The following is a 23,083-nucleotide window of genomic DNA, read 5'->3' as shown; positions in this document are numbered from 1 at the left end:
TATATAAGTGTGGGATCTTGTGAACGAAATATGAACACTTGATTTTGGAAAATATCGTCTTTTATTTGAAAAACCACACGCTCGTCTTTGCAGTAAAAATCAAGAGTCCCGCCATCTTAGATTATTTGAATTTATATCCATTCATTCCATTCTTTCATTCATTCAAACCTTTCACTCACTCATCAACGTTCCGTTTCCCACATTCGGCCATCCTGCTCGCTGACTGTCCTCAGTCATACCAGGTCATTCATCATCGTCTTTCACACTTAAAACAATTACAGAATGCTTATGAAGCTATAATGCAATTATACAATCTTAAACACTTATTGTACTAAACTTTACTTTCAAGTGCTACTACTGCGCACTGTTACATTATACTTTGATTAACTAAAATTAGTAAGTTCATACAATAACTTTGGTAAATTACCATCTTTCAAAGCGAAAACGACTTTAATTCAGTATACAATACTAAACAACAACATTATATCAAATGTAGAAATGTTACAAGATAAGTATCACTTGACACATCATTATGCTATTTTATTAAATTATACAAACATAGATATTTTACTCTTACCACTATTGTTATGGAGAAATATATAAATAACGCTTTAGTTTAACATAAAATAATTTTAAGTCTTGTTTAAGTTAAGTTAAATCAAAAAGATACCTGTGAATATGAAAAAAAAAATCAATCAAGGTTCTGGCCACGGTTTCATAAAGTCTGCTGAACTAGAAGTCTTGTGGGGACCCTCCACCATGCTATGCAACTTTGAGACATCATAACGATCCCTACCCTTGATACTTACCACCTTGTAAGGTCCTAAAAACTTGGACTTTAATTTAGAATGCGTACCAAACTGGGTTCTCTTAATAGCAACTAGGTCTCCTACCTGATACTTCTTGCTCTGCTTCCTCTTTCTATTGTAGCTTCGCATATTTTCTTCCTGAATTTTCAAAATTTGTATCTTCGCAGCATCTCTTAAGTCTTCTCTTTGCTTGATAAATTCTTCATGATTTTCTTTTTCCAACAATTCTATTATCTGTGCATCTTCTTTCATCTTCATTTTCGTGCCAATCATCAGTTCAAATGGGGTGGTGGAAATACTTCTCTGGTAAGTACAGTTCAATGCTCTTTGCAACTTACTAACATGCTTGTACCAATGCCCTGGCTCTTCAATGCACAGTTTGGTAAGTACAGACACAATTACTCGATGTACCCTCTCTACTTGCCCATTTCCTCGTGGAACTCCTGTTGTGATGGTCACATGTTGAATGTTCTCTGCGTCACAGTAGTCCTTGAAGTCATTGCTCGTAAAGGCGGTACCTCTGTCGCTTATAATTCTCGAGGGGTTGCCAAAACATTGCTGGTGAATCTTGAGCTTGTCTAAAGTTTCTTTTGTTGTCGTACTTTTTACAGGATAGATCCATACAAACTTCGTGAAACCGTCGATGACTGTCAAAATGTAGTTGTACTGCTTCTTTGTTTCAGTGAACGGTCCTATGTGATCTATGTGCAATGTAGACAATGGTATACCTTCTTTGTGGATAGGATTAAGGAAACCTTCTTGTTTACCTTCCTTCTTCGTAGCTAAAATGCATGGTATGCAAGTTAAAATAAAGTCTTCTATCTTTTTTGTCAAGTCTTTTATGTAGTAGTCTTTGCTTATGTAATCAATCATCTTTCTTTTGCCAAAATGTCCAATACTATGTGCTTTGCTGATAATTTCAGTTTCCATATCTTTTGGTATAACTAGCAGCTTTTGTTGAGTTTTATAGAGTAAGTCATTCTCTATAAAATAGTCTAAGTAAGGTTCCTTCTTCGATACTTCAATGATGGCCTTCAGCCCTTCATCATTTTCTTGTGCTCTCTTGATTCGCTCGTGTAGTTGTCTTGTTATCATTCCTGTGAAGTACTGCACTCTACTCAATGCGTCCACATGCCTCATTTTAGTTCCAGGTCGGTGCTCCACTGTGTAATCATACTCTTGTAGCAGCAGTACCCAGCGCGCGACTCTAGTGACCAGATCTTTCTTCTTTAGGGTCATCTCGAAAGCAGCGCAGTCGGTGACAATCTTGAAGGGAATCCCAAGCAAGTATTTGCGGAACTTCTTCACTCCTTGAACAACTGCCAATGCTTCCAACTCGTAACTGGTGTACTTCTTCTCACTGTCAGTAGTCTTGCAGCTGGAATAATAAACTGGATGCATCTTTCCGTCGTTTGGGCATAGTTGCATTAGTATGGCTGCATATGCATGCATTGATGCATCTGTATGCAGTTCTGTTGGTGCTTCTGGGTTGTAGATCTTCAGTACTGGCTTCTTACACAACTTTTGTTTCAAGATATGAAATGCTTCTCTTTCCTTTTCAGTAAATGCAAAATGTTGGTCTTTCCGGAGTAACGTCGTCAGTGGTGCAGCAATTAATGCGAAGTTCTCGATGTACTTTCTGAAATAAGAGGTAAGTCCTATAAAAGAATGCAATTGTTTCAGCGTCTTTGGTTCGGGGTAGTTAGCTACGGCTTTAATCTTGTCAGGTGTTGGTGTGACTTGACCATTCTCAATCACATGACCTAAGTACTCGACTTTAGTGGTAAGTAACTCACATTTCTTCCAATTAATTACCAATCCATACTCGCTAGCAACTTTCAAAACTTCTCTTAAGCGCTCTAATCCCTGCTGATAGCTGTCAGATAAAATCAGCAAATCGTCGATAAATATTAAAAGAAATCCTTTAGATATGAGGTCTCTGAAGATTATATTGATAAAACTGGTGAAATATTTTGGACATATCGATAAACCGAAGGGAGCTTTCAAAAATTCGTATTGGCCCGATGGTGTTACAAAAGATGTGTACTTAATTGAGTCTTCACTAATGTTCAAATGAAAAAATGCGTTTTTTAAATCTATTTTACTAAATACTTTAGTGTGGGCCAACTTATCGATGTGATCCTCTATCACAGGTAAAGGGAATTCATCTTTTACAATTTTACTGTTAATTTTACGATAATCTACGCAAACTCTTACCCCACTATCTTTCTTCTTTACCAAAACAAGCGGGCTAGCATATTCTGAAAAACTAGGTCTTATTATCCCATCGTTGAGCCACTCACCTATTTGGTTGTCCACTTCCTTGGTCTCCATCACAGATAATCGTCTCGGTCGCTGAGCAACTGGAATGTCGTCCTTAAGTATGATCTTCATCTCGATGGGTGCCTCCTTGGATTGCACTGGGACATAACTGTTTACCAAATCATCAACTTCCTGTCTGACCTGTGGGTTAGAAGCATAGCATGGGGATTCGTAGCCTACAACACACGATATTTGCCCTAACCAATCGTCAGAGTTACTTTCAGCTGGGGAAAAAACCTTGATTGACCCCTTATTCATAACCACTATTACGTCTCTCAAGAACTCTTGCCCTAAAATTACATCGTAGGGTATTACGTCATCGGGAATAATGTGAAATAAGCATTGAAATTTATGATCGTCTACCTCAATTGGTGCAGTGAATTTGCCAAAAGAACTTACTTGTTTCTTTCCGAGCCCAGTAAACATTACATTTTCTTGGGTAAACTTCGTAATTCCTAAAGTGAAAAATACTTTACATGTTATCAAATTTACATCACTACCACTATCAACCAAACTTTTAAAAGTTAAACCTTGAATAACTAGAGTCTTTAAATTGTTGTTTACATCGACACAATTTTGGGTGCCAGACGCCATCTTCCTGTCATCTGTCATTGTAGCTGTCATTCCGTCATAGACAATCGCGCCCGCGCCGCCATTGGTCGATACGCAATACTGCTTTGCCGACATTTCTCGACCGTCACGAAGATGGCTGCGGTTTCCGCCGTCATCAGCGCCACCTGCCGGACGTTTAACTTTGGCACTTGCACTTATGTTCACGTCGTTGCTATTGCACTGCGCAGCAATATGTCCGTACGAATTACAACGGAAACACTTGAGTCCTTTTGAACGATGAGGACACGCACTCGATGTATGATCCCACTCGCCACAGTTGAAACAGCGTACACTCGGCCCTCTTCTTGGTGTTGCGTTCCTATTTCGCTCTTCTTGACGTCTATTTGCCGCGTAATTGTTTCGAGACTTCTCCTTGAAGGCTTCGTACAGCTGTAGCTTCTCTTTCAGCTCTGAGTACGTCTTGACTCCGTATAGCATGATTTTGTTCGACTCTGAATCTACTATACCTTCGATTATGTACTGGATTGCAACATAATCGGCCAGCTTGCCTTTTTTCCCAATAGCTTTCATGTCAAGCATGTAATCGTAGCACTTTTCATCCTTCCTCTTCTTTCTACTCGCCATTAATTCGTGGATCTCTTTAGTGTTCGTGGTGTCTGGAAATTCTCTGGTTAGCGCCGTTTTCAGGTCATCGTAGGTTTTGAAGGGTTTTTCTGATCGTAGCCACGTTGCCGCCGTGCCAGTGAGCGACCTTCTAGCAATCAGAAGCTGCTGTGTTGACGTCAATCCGAATATTTCAGTATTGTCTTCAATCTCCTGCGCCCATCTTGAGACAGAGTAGGTTTTGTCGGTGCCACAGAATTTCGGTATGGCTTCTTCCACGAACATTAGATTTACTGCACCTGAATTCATTTTGCTTGGCGTCGTCGTCTGCTTACTAATCGTCGTCTGGTGATCGTCGTAATCGTCGTAACCGTCGTGCGCGTGGTCGTCCTCGTGGTCGGTTTCACTGCTCCTACTTGAAACAGGTTCCTCCTTGCATTCGTCGTCGTCGTCGTCGTCTTTAATCGTAAGGAAGTCGCCGGATACCCGTCGCAGCAGAAAATCGAGCGTCCTCTTGGTAGCCACGGTGAAAATCTCGCGATGACTCGCGCCACGTGCCGGCCGTCGTCGTGCACAAGTTGTTCACGTATTTTTCGTTCACGCTCAAGGAATACCGTCGCCAATATTCTTGAGAGATCCCGGAGGGGCCCCCAAAAATGTTGTGGGATCTTGTGAACGAAATATGAACACTTGATTTTGGAAAATATCGTCTTTTATTTGAAAAACCACACGCTCGTCTTTGCAGTAAAAATCAGAGTCCCGCCATCTTAGATTATTTGAATTTATATCCATTCATTCCATTCTTTCATTCATTCAAACCTTTCACTCACTCATCAACGTTCCGTTTCCCACATAAGCTTAGGATAATCTTCATTCTTACGAATAAACCTACAGTGCGCACATCTAACTGTTTTATTGTGTCTCCCGAACGTCACACATTACATGGCGACCCTGCCAGTGCTGCCTACGGGCAGCGCTGCGCAATCAATCAATGATTAAATAAAATGTTAACGGTAGAACCTCTGTAGTAGAATTTCTAAACAAAGTAACCATTGTCTATTGTTATTAGAGTAAGATGGACTGGGGCGTGAGCGAGACAAAGATAACAATTGTCCGTTGCTTTGATTGTGTGAGCTCATGCCTCAGTCGCCGTTTGAACACGCTATTACTGTCACGTTTGGATCGAGCCCTGTGTTTCATTTTGCTGACCTGCCCTTCGACGTTAATCAACCCCGCGTCCTGTCTTCTACAAAGTGGTCCTTCGAGCATCGGATCGTCGAAGAATATGTCGTTATACACTCGCAGCAAATCCAGAAACATCGGGCCCGATAATAAAGTACCACGAGGAAACTCTACGCACCCTCAACAAAGATTGCCGTCGTGTGAGGAAGAACGACGCATGGAAGAGGAACGACATCAACGAGAAGTATCGGCGCCCAGTACGAAGAATCTGTCACATCCTGCTACAGATTCGGGCATCGCAGAATCACGCTTCAACGTACAGTCGCCTTCCAGTTCCAGTCAAAACGGCAACCCGGAGGCTATAGTTCGTGGGATCCCGTTAGAAGGAGGGACGGTGCACGATCACACAATACTTCGTGCACCCGAAACCTGCAGTACGCCGACAGAAAATAGCACGCGCCCGAAAAATAGCACGCGCACCGGAAACACCACGTGCACCGAAAACACCACGTGCACCGAAAACACCACGTGCACCGGAAACACCACGTGCACCGAAAACACCACGTGCACAGAAAATACCACGCGCCCCGTCACGCCCCCGACCCTCCGCCGCGCCGCCTCCGCAGCGTCCACAGCCCACAGTGTGTCGTCCCGGTCGAGTCACGCTCAGCGAGAAGCAACCCGTCGCCGCATCGAGTACGAAGCGGAGCTTGAGTTGTTTAAATCGAAACAACGCCTAGCTCAAATGAAAAAGGCGATGCAGCTAGCCGAGTTAGAAGCTGAGGAAGAACTCGAGGATGAACCACCCGAACGAAACCGTGAGTCGCTTGTTGGGGAGTGGGTCGAGAAATCGCCCTTCAACGCTGCAGAAGAGACACTTTATCGCCCTCGCATGGAGTTGCCGCGACGACAAGCAGCGATACACGTGCCTGCGGCGGAAGAGCGTCGCGATACGTCGAGGGAGCGCCGTTTGCCGATCGAAGACTTGGCCGCTGCACTTCATTCAATTGCGAAGCCGCGTCCTACACCGCGCGCCTTCTACGAGCTGCCAAACTTCTATGGAGACCCTGCAGACTGGCTCTTCTTTAAAAGAAGATACGAGGAGTCATCGGCCACGTACGAGTTCAAGCCGTCGGAAAACTTGGCAAGAATTCAAATGGCGGTGCAAGGCAAAGCTAAGGAGCTCATTGAAGATTTGCTCCGCACTAGCACAAACCCGAACGAGTTAATACAAGTGCTAGATCGAACATACGGAAACCCGCACACGTTACTTCAATGTGCGATGGCGAAAATCAGAAGCTTGCCCCACGTCGCTGATAACGATAGTGTAGCACTACGAAACTTTAGTGCCGCAGTCCGTTCATGTGTGTCTACATTGAAGAACATAAAGGCGGACGGATACTTGAACAACCCTCAGTTAGTGCGGGAGTTATTAGACAAGCTCACGCCCGCACAACGCACGGAATACAGCAAGTTTGCCCGGCGAGTTTCATCGGAAGTGAACATCGACTTACGAGTGTCACCGACCTTAACTGTGCTAGTGGATTTCCTAGAAGAGCTGGCCGACACAGCTGCGTTTATGGTGTCTACTGACGTGGGTGGAGCGCCTTCAAAGCCGAACCTACCCAAGTCTATGTACCAAAGTAGACAGCTAGCAAATACTACACGTCAACCGAACCGAGTAGTACACAAAGTGATGGAAGTTACTGAAAAAGAACCGGGAGTAGTGTGCGAGTTGTGTGAAGGACAACATCGGTTGCCAAGCTGCGGTGAATTTGTGAAAATGGAACCTGATAAGAAGTGGCACTTAGTTAAGAAACATAAACTTTGTTTCAAGTGCCTGGTGCCGAAACACAATCGCCTGTCGTGCCGAGCGAAAAAGTGCGGCAAGTGAGGTTACAATCACCATCAGTTGCTTCACGTGACGAGGAAACCGACAACTGACGAGCCCGACGAGTCGCCACCAACCGAAAAAGTGACGAATTTAGGCGAGAAACGAATGAAATCGTTGCTGAAAGTTATACCGGTAATAGTGAAAAATGGTGATATCGAGCAACAAACGTACGCACTACTAGACGATGGCGCCACGGTGTCATTAATCGATAGCTCAATGGCGGTCAACATAGACGGACCGAAGTCACCGCTGCACATCGTTAGTGCTGGTGGCCATTCAGTCATTGACCGGGGATCGAGAAGCGTCAGAGTGGAGTTACGTGGGCCTAACAACAAAAGCCACACGCTTACTATGCGCACGATCAACGCAATCAAATTGCCGCCACAAACCATACCGGAGGAAGCGATAAGCCGATGCAAGCATTTACGAGGTCTGGGCTGCACCGCGATGAAGAGCGCTGAGCCTCTGTTGTTGATCGGACAGGACAACTGGGAGCTTATCGTTGGAGGCGATGTCCGAAGAGGAAAGTCCGGACAGCCGGTGGCATCCCTCACTCAATTAGGGTGGGTGTTACACGGTCCAATTGGAAAAATGGGAAACACTGAATCCGTCAACCACGTTTCCGACTTAAACGAATTGGTCAAACAGCAATTCGAATTGGATTCAATTGGAATCACAGAAGTGAAGCGCAATAATCTTGAGGACGTCAGGGCTACAACAATTCTCGAGAATACTGCGAAGTTCACCGACAAGGGATGGGAAATCGGTCTTCTGTGGAAAAAAGATGACGTTGACTTACCTGACAACTACAGAGACGCCGAGAAAAGATTGCGTGGGATCGAAAAGAAAATGGACCGCCATCCAGAGTTCGCCGAGTCATACACTGCTCAAGTGAATCGATTAGTGGAACGAGGGTACGCTAAGAAGATTGACGAACCCATCAGCACATCGGTTACTTGGTACCTTCCTCACTTCGGCGTGACCAACGTGAATAAACCTGGGAAACTGAGGCTGGTTTTCGATGCTGCCGCCACATACAAAGGCACATCGCTCAACGATAACCTACTTAGCGGTCCAGATCTACTCAACCCGATGCTGTCAGTACTGTTCAAGTTCCGATCGAAGCCAGTAGCAGTCACTGCAGACATAGAGGACATGTTCCTACGTATAAAGATCACGGAAAAAGATCAGGGAGCACAATTATTCCTTTGGAGAGGCATGGATAGAGAACGACAACCCGACATCTTCGTGATGGATTCAATGATATTCGGTGCCGCGTCTTCGCCTACGTCCGCTATCTTCGTGCTGAACAAGAACGCCGACATGTTCAAAGGTACATACCCGGAAGCAGTTGAAGCAATAAAGAAACATCACTACATGGATGATTACATCGACAGCGCGGACGACGTAGACACTGCACTGAAGCTCATCGCAGAAATTACCGAAATCCATCGCCATGGTAACTTCAACATCAGGGGGTGGTCGACAAACAATAACGAACTCCGAGAGAAACTACCAAGCGTCGTTGAGAGTGTCAGTTTGTCGAAACTTGGAGGAGAAACCGAACGAACCCTTGGCCTCATATGGATAACAAGCGAAGACACCCTTGCGTTTGACCTGTCATTCAAGAAGCTACGTTCCGAAATGGTGAATGGCGATGAAGTGCCCACGAAGAGAGAGTTTCTGCGCTACATAATGAGTCTCTTTGACCCACTGGGACTCATTTGCCCGCTGTCAATTGGCTCCAGGATTCTTATGCAAAAGATATGGCGAGCGGGAACGCAATGGGACGAAGTTCTGAACGAAGACTGTTTCCGTGACTGGAGCAAGTGGTTGAGTGACCTGCGACAATTGCAAGATCTTAAGATACCGCGATGGTACGGACTGAGGTCTCGGGCTGTAGAATTACACGTGTTCGGAGATGCAAGCGAGAAAGCATACTCAGCCGTCGCGTACTTCGTGGATGAATGTAGAAACGTCGCGCTCGTAGCGGGAAAAGCGAGAGTCGCACCCATCAAGATAGTTTCAATGCCGAGGCTCGAGCTACAAGCCGCGGTACTAGTCTGTCGATTGGCCGAGACAGTAAAAAAGGATAGCGACTTCGACATCATAAAAACGACGTTGTGGAGCGACTCGAAGACAACGTTGTTTTGGATAAGGTCGAACCCGAGGGAGTACAAACCTTTCGTCGCACATCGACTTGCTGAGATCGACAGAAAATCGAACATAGACGATTGGCGCTGGGTTCCGACTGCAGAAAATCCAGCAGACGAAGCCACTCGTGCGGGATGGTCGCAAGATAAGTCCATCTGGTTTAGTGGGCCGGCATTCCTGCGCAAACCACAAGAGGGATGGCCTATGGAAGCTGCTGCTGAATGCACTCCTGACGCAAACATCGAGCTTCGAGCGACGCCAGTTTGCGTGACAGCGGAAGCCCTGGAGCCGACGATAGATGTCACGAGGTTTTCTTCGTGGACACGCGCCGTACGTACTACTGCGCGTGTACTAGCGTGGCTGCGCCGACCGAAGACGAAGACCTGCTCTATCACAGGAGAATTGATCGATGAAGCGGAGACCTACTTGATCAAACAGTCGCAAAAGACGGCATTTTCATTGGACCTGAAAAAGATCAAGATAGGCGAGCCATTACCTTCGCAGAGCTGCCTGAAGAATTTGGACCCAATGCTCGATGAAGACGAACTGCTACGCGTAAGGGGAAGGCTGGGGACTGCTGATATTCCCTACGAAGAACGCCACCCCATCATTCTGGACGGCCGAGATCGAACTACCGAGCTACTGGTACAGCATTACCACTGCCGAAGCCTTCACGCTAATAACGAGACTGTGGTAAATTTGCTCCGTGAAAAGTTCTGGATCATCAAGCTGCGGCCGACAGTAAAACGAGTGGCGCAGAACTGCCAACTTTGCCGTGTGCGGAAAGCACGCCCAACACCGCCAAAGATGGGAGACCTTCCACCAGCAAGGATGATGCATCACAGGCGGGCCTTCACTCACTGCGGCATCGATTATTTCGGACCCATGGAGGTTACTATCGGGAGAAGGCGAGAGAAACGCTGGGGTGTGGTCCTGACATGCTTAACCACGCGGGCCATTCACTTGGAGATCGCCGCATCACTCAGCGCTGACTCAGCAGTCATGGCACTGCGAAGGTTTATCGCTCGTCGAGGTCAACCAGAGGTGATGTATAGCGACCGAGGAACGAACTTCGTAGGCGCCGACCGCGAACTGAAAACCGCGTTTAAAAATTTGGATCGACAACTCGAAGAAGAAGCAACCACGAAGGGCATCCAGTGGAGCTTCATCTCGCCGGCATCACCACACATGGGCGGGTGCTGGGAAAGGCTCGTTCGTTCCACGAAGGCCGCGTTAAAAGCCACCCTGAAGGAGCGAGCCCCAAAAGAAGAGGTCCTGCAAACGGTGCTAGCGGAAATAGAAGCCATAATCAACAGCCGTCCGTTGACGCACGTGGCTGTTGACCCGAGAGATCCAGTGGCGCTTACACCTAACCACCTGCTGCTGGGAACCGCCTCAAATGCGACGCGTCTGGGAAACTTCGTCAAGACCGACTTGTGCAGTCGTAAACAGTGGAGAATTTCTCAGGCGCTGGCTGATATCTTTTGGGCACGGTGGCTAAAGGAATATCTGCCTACGTTGCAACCACGCCAGAAGTGGACGGAAGCAGTACCACCGCTTCAGCCAGGCGACGTCGTGATCGTCGTGGACGGTGCTCTACCCCGCAACGTGTGGCCGCGCGGGATAATAGAAAAGGTGTACCCTGGCGCGGACGGGCAGGTTCGAGTCGCGGACGTGCGGACTTCCCATGGAGTGCTACGGCGACCAGCTACAAAGATCGCGGTTCTACCTACGTCAAATATGTAATGTTTCGGACTTAAGCCCTCAACCAGGGGGTGGAATGTTAACGGTAGAACCTCTGTAGTAGAATTTCTAAACAAAGTAACCATTGTCTATTGTTATTAGAGTAAGATGGACTGGGGCGTGAGCGAGACAAAGATAACAATTGTCCGTTGCTTTGATTGTGTGAGCTCATGCCTCAGTCGCCGTTTGAACACGCTATTACTGTCACGTTTTGATCGAGCCCTGTGTTTCATTTTGCTGACCTGCCCTTCGACGTTAATCAACCCCGCGTCCTGTCTTCTACATAAATAAAAAGTGAATTCGCGAATAAAATTTAAAATGTGAACGGACCGAGTTACAAAAGACTTTCGTCTACAAATCAAATATGAAGTGAACATTATGGTGAATTATGGAGACCAAATTTTGGATGGCGTAAGATGAAAGAAATGCAGCCGCGTTAAACCTATAAATGAAGAAATTTTGAAACTGTGCTGAGCGTAGCTGCTGGGTGACGATGGTGCTGGAACACATTGGCTGACGTGTGAGGATATTTAGCTGCCGGGAGATGCAGAAGGTGCGTGATGATGGATTGGCGCCGGGTTGTGAAGATGAGAAGTTAGAAGTTTGGAACACGTACACGTGACCAATATGTTTAACCTTTTATTATTTTAATTAATATTCTTAACTTCGTATAAGTGGCCACTATACATAATTATTGAAAATCATTTATCTTTGTAATTAAGGTCATATAAAAGTGTAATGACTTTTTTTTCACGTATGTACTTATTCATAATAACGTAGACGAATCATTTTTAATTAAATTAATATTGCAGTAAATATTGTCATACATAATACGTGGAGATTTTCTATTGACATTTTAAAATATCGTTTATAATTTTATGGAAAATAATGGAAATTATGCAATTTATTTTCATATTTATGTGACATCTTTTACATACATACAAGGCTTGGTAACACAATTTTATTACATTTACCTTGATAATAATTTATGTTAAAAATTATTCTGTTATAAAAAGTGTACGATTTTGAATACAACTTTACATTGCTGGTAATTAAAACTTTTAAAAATTCATAGGTACCTACTTAATGATACTTCATGCAGTCGATAAAGGTAAGTTATATTAATAACTTTAACTAATAACTTAATTACGAGACATTTCTTAAAATGTACTACATTCTCCATATTAATTATTGAATCATGCCGATTTATTCTGCGAATCTAATAATTAATTTAAATTTTATTTCTTTGATCATTTTCACGTAACTGAAACATTTTAACAACAATCATAATCATAATTCAATAAATTAATAAAGTATTCACTACATTGCATAATCTTATTGTTGAAAATTTAAAAATGTTATCATAACTTTTAGTAACTTCTTCGATTATTTTTTTTAAATGATTATTTTTATTTCATTTGGATGTGATTTACCTATTTTTTTTTTACACTGAATGTAGCGCACATTATTTTAATGTGAGCTTAATAAAAAGTCTAAACTTGATCTGATAGCGATTATAACGTCTATTTATTTTAACAGCAGAATAAAAATTTATTGTTTAGTAATAACTAATAACCTTCAAAAATATTTACGCAAATTAATCATAACTTTCCAATTTTTTTTAAATTGATACGACTGAGTAACATTGAACAAATAACTATACACAATGTTCCTAAATTAACCTTGAATAATTTTTTCTCACAAGATATCAAAATTTTCAATTTTCATTACAACATTTTAATGGCGTAATTCTATTTTTTTGTCGATTTAAATTAAACATAATATTTGAATAACAGGCCAATGGTTAACTGTTTGATAATGCCATACGATATTAAGTTCGTTTTTTGTACTGTATTTCTGTATGTAAAACTTTTAATAATTAATTAATGAACAGAATTGGCTGAGATAATATTCTATTTTTAAACTAGTTTTGTTGAATATTACTGACATTTTTATTTTACATTTTAATTTATTATTCTAATATTTCAGATGTTTTTACATTTTGAGTAGTCATAGAATTTTTAAGTAGTTCAGTATTTAATTAAAATGACTTGTTTCGTCATCGCAAAATATTATGAAACATTGTTTTAAAACTTTTGGTATCAGTTATTTGTTTTCCAAGATTTTATAAAAATAACTTTTCTTAGTTTACGTTGATTTTGAAAGTAGAGCCAATGAAATATTCAATCATTTTTTTTTCTCTCCATTGCAAAGAAATCGTTGGTAATAATCACGTATGTATTCTAGTAAATCTTAATTGCATTTTCTATTATAAATATTAAAATCAATATAATTAAATGACATTCTTAAATTATAACATAACAAAATATCTTTTAAAATCGGTAAGTACTTAGTAGGTGATGCATTGCTGCATTCCATTCCCACATACATCGACACGTGTTAACGCATCAGCATTATTTTGCTACCGAGACCGACGACGCGACGTACTATCTAGAACGAAACTTGAAACGAATAATAACATTGATAAGTATTGCAACAAGCAATTCTGCGAATTCTCACTTTATGATCCCACAATAGAATATCTGTATTTGAATTTACTTTATGAGATAGATGCGTTATGTTTATTTTTTTCGTATTTAATAGTGTTACATTATCTTTATGATTAATCATTGAAAAAATGGCATTGATTAGGAGATTAATATTGTAGTGGTAAATATTACGATGATTTTGACGTACATAGAATGACGATACAGGTGTATTAAATATCTTTTGTGCCGACTGAGTGCATTAGTTGCACCTAAAAATATTGAATATAAAAAAAGAGGTTGTGAATGCGACTGAAAAATAGGTTGCAGTATGACTGACTAGACTGAATTTGAGAAGCAGGGAATACTTTGGTAAAAATGTTTTGTTATGACATTGGACTGATCACCCAAGGTTAAACAACATCATTGATATTAAAGGATTCATTTTGATAGTAGTAAAGTGTGTGACAGCAAGTTTGAAGTGAATAGAATAATGAATGAGAAATTATATTGTGACAAAGATGATAGAAGTATGTAAAGACATGAAAGAAGTATGAGGTATAAAACGGTGTCGAATCCTTCAGTTTGATCACGGTGTAAACGAGATTTCTCTGTGAAAACGGTTGGAGATTAATAAAAATCTTAAACGAGGACCCGTTAATAAAATAATAAATAATTTATAAAGATAAATAAATGGTACAAGGTACAGTGTAGGGTACAGATCCTTCATTTGATCATGGTGCAGACGAGCTTCTCTCCGTGAAAATAGTTGGAGATCAAAATAAATAAATAAAGATCTTAAAACATCGATAGTGGAAGTATCAATTAATGTAAGGGACATTTTGGCCAAAATGAGTTATATATACCAACGCATTCAGAATTTTCGGCTCTATCGATTTATATACTTGAAATGTTGATATCTTTAAAAAAATGTCCCTTACCTTAAACATTTTTAGTCGTCTGAATACGACTTTTGGGGAAACAAATGATTTAAAGGACGTAAATTCCTTTTAATAATACAATTCAGCCCTTACCCTAAACTGTTGGTTTTAACTTTTGAACTCATTGAACCTTACTTCATTTAAAACTTTTTGATTTATTATAATTAGGCCCTTACGTTAATATGCATATAGGATATCAATTACTTTTTTTGGTGGTGATATGCATTTAATGCCTCCCACTCCTACTACACTAATGAACACTAAGTTGTCTTGTTTCTATCTTTTTTCTGTTCATTTTTACGCAGTTGGGTATTTGACCGAGGGGCTGAAGGCTCTTCAGAAGCTGTTCAATTCCGTCATCCTCGAAGGAAAAACGCCTACGGTATGGCACAGAAGTGTGGTGACACTCTTCTTCAAAAAAGGCGACAAAACCTTGTTGAAGAATTATAGACCCATCTCACTTCCGAGCCATGTCTACAAGCTGTTTTCGAGAGTCATTACGAATCGTCTCGCTCGTAAGCTCGATGACTTCAAGCCTCTCAATCTCTCAATCGCTTTAGTACACCACATACATACGCCACGGCAGATTATACAGAAGACCGAGGAGTATAGTCAGTCACTTTGCCTGGCGTTTGTGGACTATGAGAAAGCTTCGATCGAGACCTGGGCAGTACCTACTACAGTTTCTCCAACGGTGTCAAATTGACTACCTATATCGATACATCGACATGTTGAAAGGCTTGTACGAAAACGCCACAATGTCGTTCCGTCTCCAGGATCAAGACTCGAAACCAGTTGCAGCAGCAGACAGGGGGAACTGAAAACTCCGAAACTGTTTCGGAGTTTTCAGACTGGAACGGATTCGGCATAAATATCAACGGTGAGTAAATAACCCACCTTCGATTCGCAAACGATATCATAGCCATGGCTGAGACCGTGGAAGATCTAGGCACAATGCACAATGGCCTGAGTCGAGCCTCTCAACAAGGGGGTCTTAAAATGAAACATGGACAAGACAAAATCATGTCAAATGTCCGTGTTGCACCCACTCCTCTAAAGGTTGGATACTCTACACTCGGCAGTTGTTGACACTTATAATATACCTAGTACGAACAGTCCAGTTAGGCTGGTTATAGTGTCACGCGGACCGTCCAGTGTGGATCCACTTCACACAGCCGATCTGTAAACTTCGAGGAAACGTTTTAGAGTAATGCGGTCCGCTGGAATCGCTCGCTCTCTATCAGTTCATACAGATTGGCTGTGCGGAGCGATCCGCACTGACGGTCTGCGTGACACTAAAACCAGCCTTAGGTAGGTCTAACTTCGAGGAAGAGGTCAATCGTCGAATCCAACTCGGCTGGCAACGTTCAGGAAGCTTCGTGATATTCTCACGTCTGAAATATCGCACTGTCTCAAGACAAAAGTCTTTGATAACTTATGGATCTGAGACGTGGTCGCTTACTGTGGGCCTCATAAGAAGACTCAAGGTCAAAGGCGATGGAGCGTGCTATGCTCGTAGTGATTGAACCAGAAATGACGTGATCCGCAGGAGAACCAAAGTGACTGACATAGTCCGCAGAATCGCTAAAATCAAGTGGCAGTGGATGGAGCTCGTAGCTTGCAAAGCTGATGGCCGCTGGGGCAGAAAAATTCTTGAGTGGCGACCACGAGCTGGAAGACGTAATGTGCTGCAGACCCCCACTAGGTCGACCGACGATCTGGTGAAGGTTGTAGGAGGTGTCTGGATGCGGGCGGCGCAGGACCGGTTGTTGTGGAAATCCTTGGGGGAAGACCTTTGTCCAGCAGTGGACGTCATTCGGCTAAAACGAACGAACGATGATTGAAAAAAAAAACCTAACTGCGTAAAAATGAACAGAAAAAGATAGAAACAAGACAACTTGTTCACAAATGAAGACGTAGGCATCATCAGTGACTAAATGTTTTGTTGGTGATGTGTATTTGATGCCTCCAACTGCATTTGTGAACACTAAGTTGTCTTGTTTCTATCTCTACTCTTCGTTTTGTTAATGAATACTCGAATGCAACCTCTACTTACATCAGGTTTCAATGTTAAAATTGTCAAGTTACAATAATATTACTGTCGTGTTTATTCTTAAATGTACCTTACAACATACATGACATTCCATACTGTGAAATTTCAACATTGTAAGGTACAGTCAAGCTCGTTTTTTTAATGTAAGGGACATGCTATCTTTTAAACTACCCATTTTTCGAAAATTTGGCGTTTATATTATGAAAGAACAGAAAATTCTAAGAAACTTTGCCATAGAAACTATTTAAATCGTAACATCACATAAAAAGATATTGAGGTATAAAGAAAAAAAAAATCGTTTTTTGGCTCTCCTGAAAAGTCGTGTTTTGTCCCTTACAGTAATTGATATTTCCACTATTGACATGTCCCTATAAATTATAAGACTATGCATAGCAAATGACTAAATGTCTAATAAAATATAATTAAAAGTCGACTATAAATAAAATAAAAAACTGTACCAAATATTATGAATGTTTATAAAAATAAAGGGGCCGGCCCAGTGAAAATATTGTGTAATGATAATGAATATTGACAAATGATAATGATAATACATAATAGGTACCTAATGAAGACTTATTTATAAGCTACGAGTTAAAATGACCGAGCTTAAAATGATCTTATATTAAGACAATGACTATGACTAAACTTATGACTTATGAACTATGAGTATGTAACGAATATCTGATAAGGATAAGGCTTATTGAGGCAAGATTTTAAGTGTGAAATCTTATGAGTAACTGTGATGCTAATCAATATGAATATGAAGTAACTAATATCATAAAGAAGAGTATTAGGTAAATTAAAAAGGAATGTTTCTGCCATTTCATTCATTTTTTTTAAATATCTATGAAATCAAACACTAAACTATTTAAAATGTTTTTATCAATTTAGTAGTACAGTATTTTTACAACAAAATAATTATAGCTTATACATGGGGATTATTTTACAATTTACTTGAAAAAATGGGGTCATAAAACTCTTAAATTATATGTTATGATTCTTTAAATTTTTGAGTACCAATAACATTGTTACTAACTTTTGTAAAAATTAAATGATTCGTCTTCGTCTTACTTAGTTAAGCATAGTGATTAATAATATTATTTATCTATACTTATAATAAATCTGTAGAGAGGTCAATTCTGTACATGAAATATATTTTCAAAATAACTATCAGGGGGTGATTAGTGATCTATACTGATGCCAAAAATGCAATCAGTAAAATTTTTGTCTGTCTGTCTGTCTGTCTGTCTGTCTGTCTGTCTGTCTGTATGTTCCTTATAGAAACAAAAACTACTCGACGGATTTTAACGAAACTTGGTACAATTATTCTTCATACTCCTGGGCAGGTTATAGGATACTTAGGAATTCCCACGGGAACGGGCATTAGCGGGAAAATCCTTTTGTATGAAAAATCTAAACTGCTTAAGTTAGACGCTTGAAATTTGGCAAGCAGGTACCTTAGTAAACTTAAAGCTTAGTTATAACAGGATATTGCAAAATTCCTACGGGAACGGGAATTAGCGAGAAAAAACATTTGTATGAAAAAATCTAAGCCACGTAAGATAGACGCGTGAAATTTGGCATGCAGGTACCTTAGTAAACTTAAAGCTTAGTTACAACAGGATATTGCAAAATTCTCACGGGAACGGGCATTAGCGGGAAAATCCTTTTGTATGAAAAATCTAAACCGCTTAAGTTAGACGCTTGAAATTTGGCAAGCAGGTACCTTAGTAAACTTAAAGCTTAGTTATAACAGGATATTGCAAAATTCCTACGGGAACGGGAATTAGCGAGAAAAAACATTTGTATGAAAAAATCTAAGCCACGTAAGATAGACGCGTGAAATTTGGCATGCAGGTACCTTAGTAAACTTAAAGCTTAGTTACAACAGGATATTGCAAAATTCTCACGGGAACGGGAGTTAGCGGGAAAAAACATTTGTATGAAAAAATCTAAACCGCGTAAGTTAGACGCTTAAAATTTGGCATGCAGGTACCTTAGTAAACTTAAAGCTTAGTTACAACAGGATATTGCGAAATTCCAACGGGAACGGGAGTTAGCGGGAAAAAACATTTGTATGAAAAAATCTAAACCGCGTAAGTTAGACGCTTAAAATTTGGCATGCAGGTACCTTAGTAAACTTAAAGCTTAGTTACAACAGGATATTGCGAAATTCCAACGGGAACGGGAGTTAGCGGGAAAAAACATTTGTATGAAAAAATCTAAACCGCGTAAGATAGATGAAGGGGGTAAAACGGGATCCACGCGTACGAAGTCGCGGGCGGCCGCTAGTAATAAAATAATGGTTTTTTGTAGCCTAATAAAATAAAAAATATTGTAAACTATGTTATTCAAAATTATAAATTGAAATGACTGTTCAGTTAATGAATGATAACCTAATTGTTCATGTGAAATTATTTCTTATTTTACTGTGAATTTCAATTTTTATTTGTATTTCATTATTAATTTGATTTAAATTACATAAATGTGCTATTAATATAAGATTTGGTTTATCAGTTAATAACGAAATTATTCTAAAATTCTAAATTATTAAAATAACCAATGTACAATTTTTGGCAAAGTGTATTTAGAAAAAGTTATAATTTTTTCCAACCATTAAAAATGTAATTGTTATGTAACATTAATTTGGAATTAAAGTTATATCATAACATAGGTACATAATCATTTTAGTATATTTTTTAAAGTGAAAATTTATACAAAATCACTTAGTAATGAAATAATGTACTAACTTTTTTATATTGTATACTTTATACAGTCTCTAAAATAATTGTTTTAATTGTAATTGCCTATATTTCAACTTGATTATTTTACTATTTTATTAGAAATTCAGTTCAGGTTCAAAAGCAGCAGGCTTTTAATTTTTATTGGCTGATATTGTGATGAAATTATTTAGCAATCTGTTAAAATCTTGATGTAACAAAACAGTAACATAATAATGTTCAAAATCAATATTTTAAATATACCATTCTACTCCAACAATGTAAAATTCAAAGTTTATCATTTCTAAAAATCATAATGTTCAACTGAGACAGCTTTTTATTACATCTATAGAGTATTTTATCTATTTCATTTGCATTTTAAAATTTAATGAATTGAGCCTATTTGAAAATGTATTTTTTATCAATATAATTTCAATCATATTAATGAAATATTAGTATTGTGTCTATAAACATACATATTTGGAATTTACAAAATTTAATTTGGTTTGAATTCTAATTTAAAATCAAAATTATTATTGTATATTTTTTTTAATCAAATAAAAAAAAACTATCATTTTTTTCTCAAAAAAAAGGGGGGAGGTGTAGTGTGTATGCATCCTTTCCCCATATTAGGCAAACTACTAGTATATAAGCTTAGGATAATCTTCATTCTTACGAATAAACCTACAGTGCGCACATCTAACTGTTTTATTGTGTCTCCCGAACGTCACACATTACACCCCTCACGTTGATCTCGACGAAGAGAAACTCGGCGGACGCACTGTAGGGAGCTGGCGACATGCACAACACCCTATGAGGGATGTCGCTGCGCAAGTATATGGCGACACCGCCACCACCCTTGCCAATCCGATCATTCCTAATTAAAATAAAACCAGGGAGAGCGTAGGATGTGGAGTCAAGGCATGGCTTGAGCCAGCTCTCCGATACGAGGACAGCATGAAGGTTTTCACCGGTGAAAGTTTCCAAGAGATCTCTCAAGAGATTTTTTTGTTTTTTTTTAAATGCCTATTATTTTGACAAAATGCCACATAGATTTTTTTTTATATTTTTCTGATAACCAGCATAACTTGCCTCAACACCCAGTTCCGGCTTGACGTTGCATTACGGGACACCCTGTATATTAATACAAAATATATACCTACATAAATACATACATATACATAATATAAGGTGGATAACGAGAAGGTTTAAGAGAGATCAAGACGACGAGATACGTTCAAGGAAATGCTTGCGCACAGAGTATTTAAACACAAACTGGCTGGGAGCCTGCCTAATGTTCTCGGGAAGAGCGTTCCAAAGGCGAATAGATTGGAGAAGGAATGAATTAGAGAGGAAACCAGTGCGGTGGGATGGGGTAGAAAGAAGAATTTTGTTGGAGGAACGAAGTTGCCTTACGTGAGTTTAACTTAAAAGAGTATACTGAGATTTCAGATAGGAAGGAGCATTAGGGTCGTTTAAGATGGTAAAAAGTGTAGTGAGAATTCTGGCATTACGCCGTAGAGGAACAGGTAGCCATTTGAGCTCAGATCGGTAGGAGGAGATGTGGTCATATTTACGTAGACAAAATATGAACCGGGTGCAACTGTTGAGAAGGCGGTCCAGTTTGTTAAGGAGAACTTGATTAAGGTCCGGATAACACACATTTATTTATTTTATTTATTCATAAATTGCAATTTAATACATAGTTACCTTAAGAAACTTAAAACTAGTCTAAGCTACTTATGTACTATATACACCCATCAGCATAATCTATGAGCAGGAAAATTAGGGCGTGGACAAGTAAAATCTTGGTTTAGAGACAGGAAGAAAATATTTTAATCTGCAAAGAGAACGCAATGTGGCAGTGACCTTCCGACTAATCTCTGAGACCTGAGTCGTCCAGCCAAGAGTAGAGTCAAGGTATAGGCCAAGGTTCTTAACACTAGTACAATATGGTATATCCACACTATTGAAAGTGACAGTTGAGACACTATCCATATTTAAACGACAGAGTTGTCGCTGGCTCCCGATTATTATCGCCTGGCATTTGTTGGGATTAACAGCAACGCCGTAACGATTTGATCATTCCCTGATATGTTCAAGGTCATCGTTTAAGCGATGTACAGCCTGGTCAATTTCGTCAAAGCGACAATGTCGGTAAAGTTGAAGATCATCGGCAACTTAGTAGAAGAAGAAGATTTGACAAGGAGATTGGTGTTGAAGTCGCCCATGATCACGTGATGCGTGTAATCCGTACAAATGGGTTCCAAGGTGGATTCAAGTTGGGAGAGGTAATCGATACCAGGAGGGCAATACACCACTCCAAGGACGGCCTTGATACCCCTCACGTTGATCTCGACGAAGAGAAACTCGGCGGACGCACTGTAGGGAGCTGGCGACATGCACAACACCCTATGAGGGATGTCGCTGCGCAAGTATATGGCGACACCGCCACCACCCTTGCCAATCCGATCATTCCTAATTAAAATAAAACAAGGGAGAGCGTAGGATGTGGAGTCAAGGCATGGCTTGAGCCAGCTCTCCGATACGAGGACAGCATGAAGGTTTTCACCGGTGAAAGTTTCCAAAAGATCGGGATAATGTGAGGGGACACTTTGAGCGTTAACCCAGATACTCCTGAAACTTTTTATCCTTGTCAATTTTTATAAATTTTTAGTATGTTTCTAAATAGAAGTCAAGTATCCACAGAAAAATTTTAGAAAAATTCTTGGTCAACTGGAAAAGCCGGAAAATGGGTGGTGTTTTACCACCTGGTCGGAGAATGGACTACTACTACGAGAAAAAATTATACTATGATTTTGTTAGGTTCAAGAGTTAAAAACGAGTTGTAAGTTATACTCATTTATTAAAAAAATACCAAAATCTTATTCAGAGGAGGTATGAGGATGGTGGAGACATAAATCATAACCTAGGATACTTTAGTATGTGGCGCATTTTTTACACCAAATTGATTTTTTCTTGCAAAATTTACATGTCAGTTGCGTGTAGTACTCGTAAGTACAGTAGTACATAGGGATGTAAGCTCCGTAGACCCTGGTTGTGGCGCCATTCTTCATAAATATTGTTTCGGAGTATAACTGCTTTGCCACGTATATTTTAGATATTTTGGCACAAACTTTCACAGAAGGTACTTGCACTATATTGCATTGTTGTAATAATTGTGATTGCAATAGGTACTTTCATGGTAGAAAAACTAGCTGCATTGGAGGCATCATTAGATTCATTTCGTCTTACTTTAAAAAATTCAGAAAGCGGGATGTTATCCTCTTTGTCTGAAGAAGACTCTTGTCGTACTATACTTCTGCCTCGGCTCTAAGTTGAGAACCTGGAAATTCACGAAAAATATCAATAGAAAACTTACACGCTATAAGTAACTATAGTTAGATAAACGGAAGCAGGCTAACCTGGAAGATTTTGTAAGGTAACGTGGTCTTCTTCACCAGAATCTTCATCTGTTGCTTCTGCATTAGCATTTTCTGGTGGTGAAATTGCTATGTAATTCAGTATTTGAGCATCGTCGTCAATGTTTTCTAATATTTCCACAATTTCGTGAAGTCTCAGCGGTCTTTTATATCGTGGCCT

The 23,083-nt window shown here is 40.3% G+C and overlaps 2 protein-coding genes across 2 annotated transcripts; one reads left to right on the top strand and one right to left on the bottom strand.

The window, feature by feature from the left end:
- Positions 1 to 658: 658 nt before the first annotated feature.
- On the bottom strand, positions 659 to 5,181 carry LOC135086314 (uncharacterized). Its single transcript, XM_063981099.1, has 5 exons — positions 5,138 to 5,181; positions 3,531 to 4,818; positions 3,027 to 3,272; positions 894 to 2,528; positions 659 to 670 (listed from the first exon to the last, which is right to left on the bottom strand). Exons 1-5 carry the CDS (start codon positions 5,179 to 5,181, stop codon positions 659 to 661), a joined length of 3,225 nt encoding a protein of 1,074 aa, XP_063837169.1.
- A 2,418-nt stretch (positions 5,182 to 7,599) lies between these two features.
- On the top strand, positions 7,600 to 11,283 carry LOC135086312 (uncharacterized). Its single transcript, XM_063981098.1, has one exon. It carries the CDS (start codon positions 7,600 to 7,602, stop codon positions 11,281 to 11,283), a length of 3,684 nt encoding a protein of 1,227 aa, XP_063837168.1.
- The last annotated feature ends 11,800 nt before the right edge of the window (positions 11,284 to 23,083 follow it).

This window comes from Ostrinia nubilalis, chromosome W, assembly GCF_963855985.1.
Source record: "Ostrinia nubilalis chromosome W, ilOstNubi1.1, whole genome shotgun sequence".
Taxonomy (NCBI): Eukaryota; Metazoa; Arthropoda; class Insecta; order Lepidoptera; family Crambidae; genus Ostrinia; species Ostrinia nubilalis.
Note: the sequence above shows the minus strand (reverse complement) of the source record. Positions and strands in the feature narration are given on the sequence as shown.

Excerpts from the sequence above, each read along its gene's own strand:
- LOC135086312 (XM_063981098.1), top strand. The coding sequence starts at position 7,600 with ATGGCGGTCAACATAGACGGACCGAAGTCACCGCTGCACATCGTTAGT.
- LOC135086314 (XM_063981099.1), bottom strand. The coding sequence starts at position 5,181 with ATGAAGATTATCCTAAGCTTATGTGGGAAACGGAACGTTGATGA. Across the intron at positions 3,273-3,530 it reads CTGGGCTCGGAAAGAAACAA|GTCAGACAGGAAGTTGATGA; the intron begins GTAAGTTCTTTT and ends TCTAACCCACAG. Across the intron at positions 2,529-3,026 it reads TAAAGAAGAAAGATAGTGGG|ATTAAAGCCGTAGCTAACTA; the intron begins GTAAGAGTTTGC and ends ACACCTGACAAG.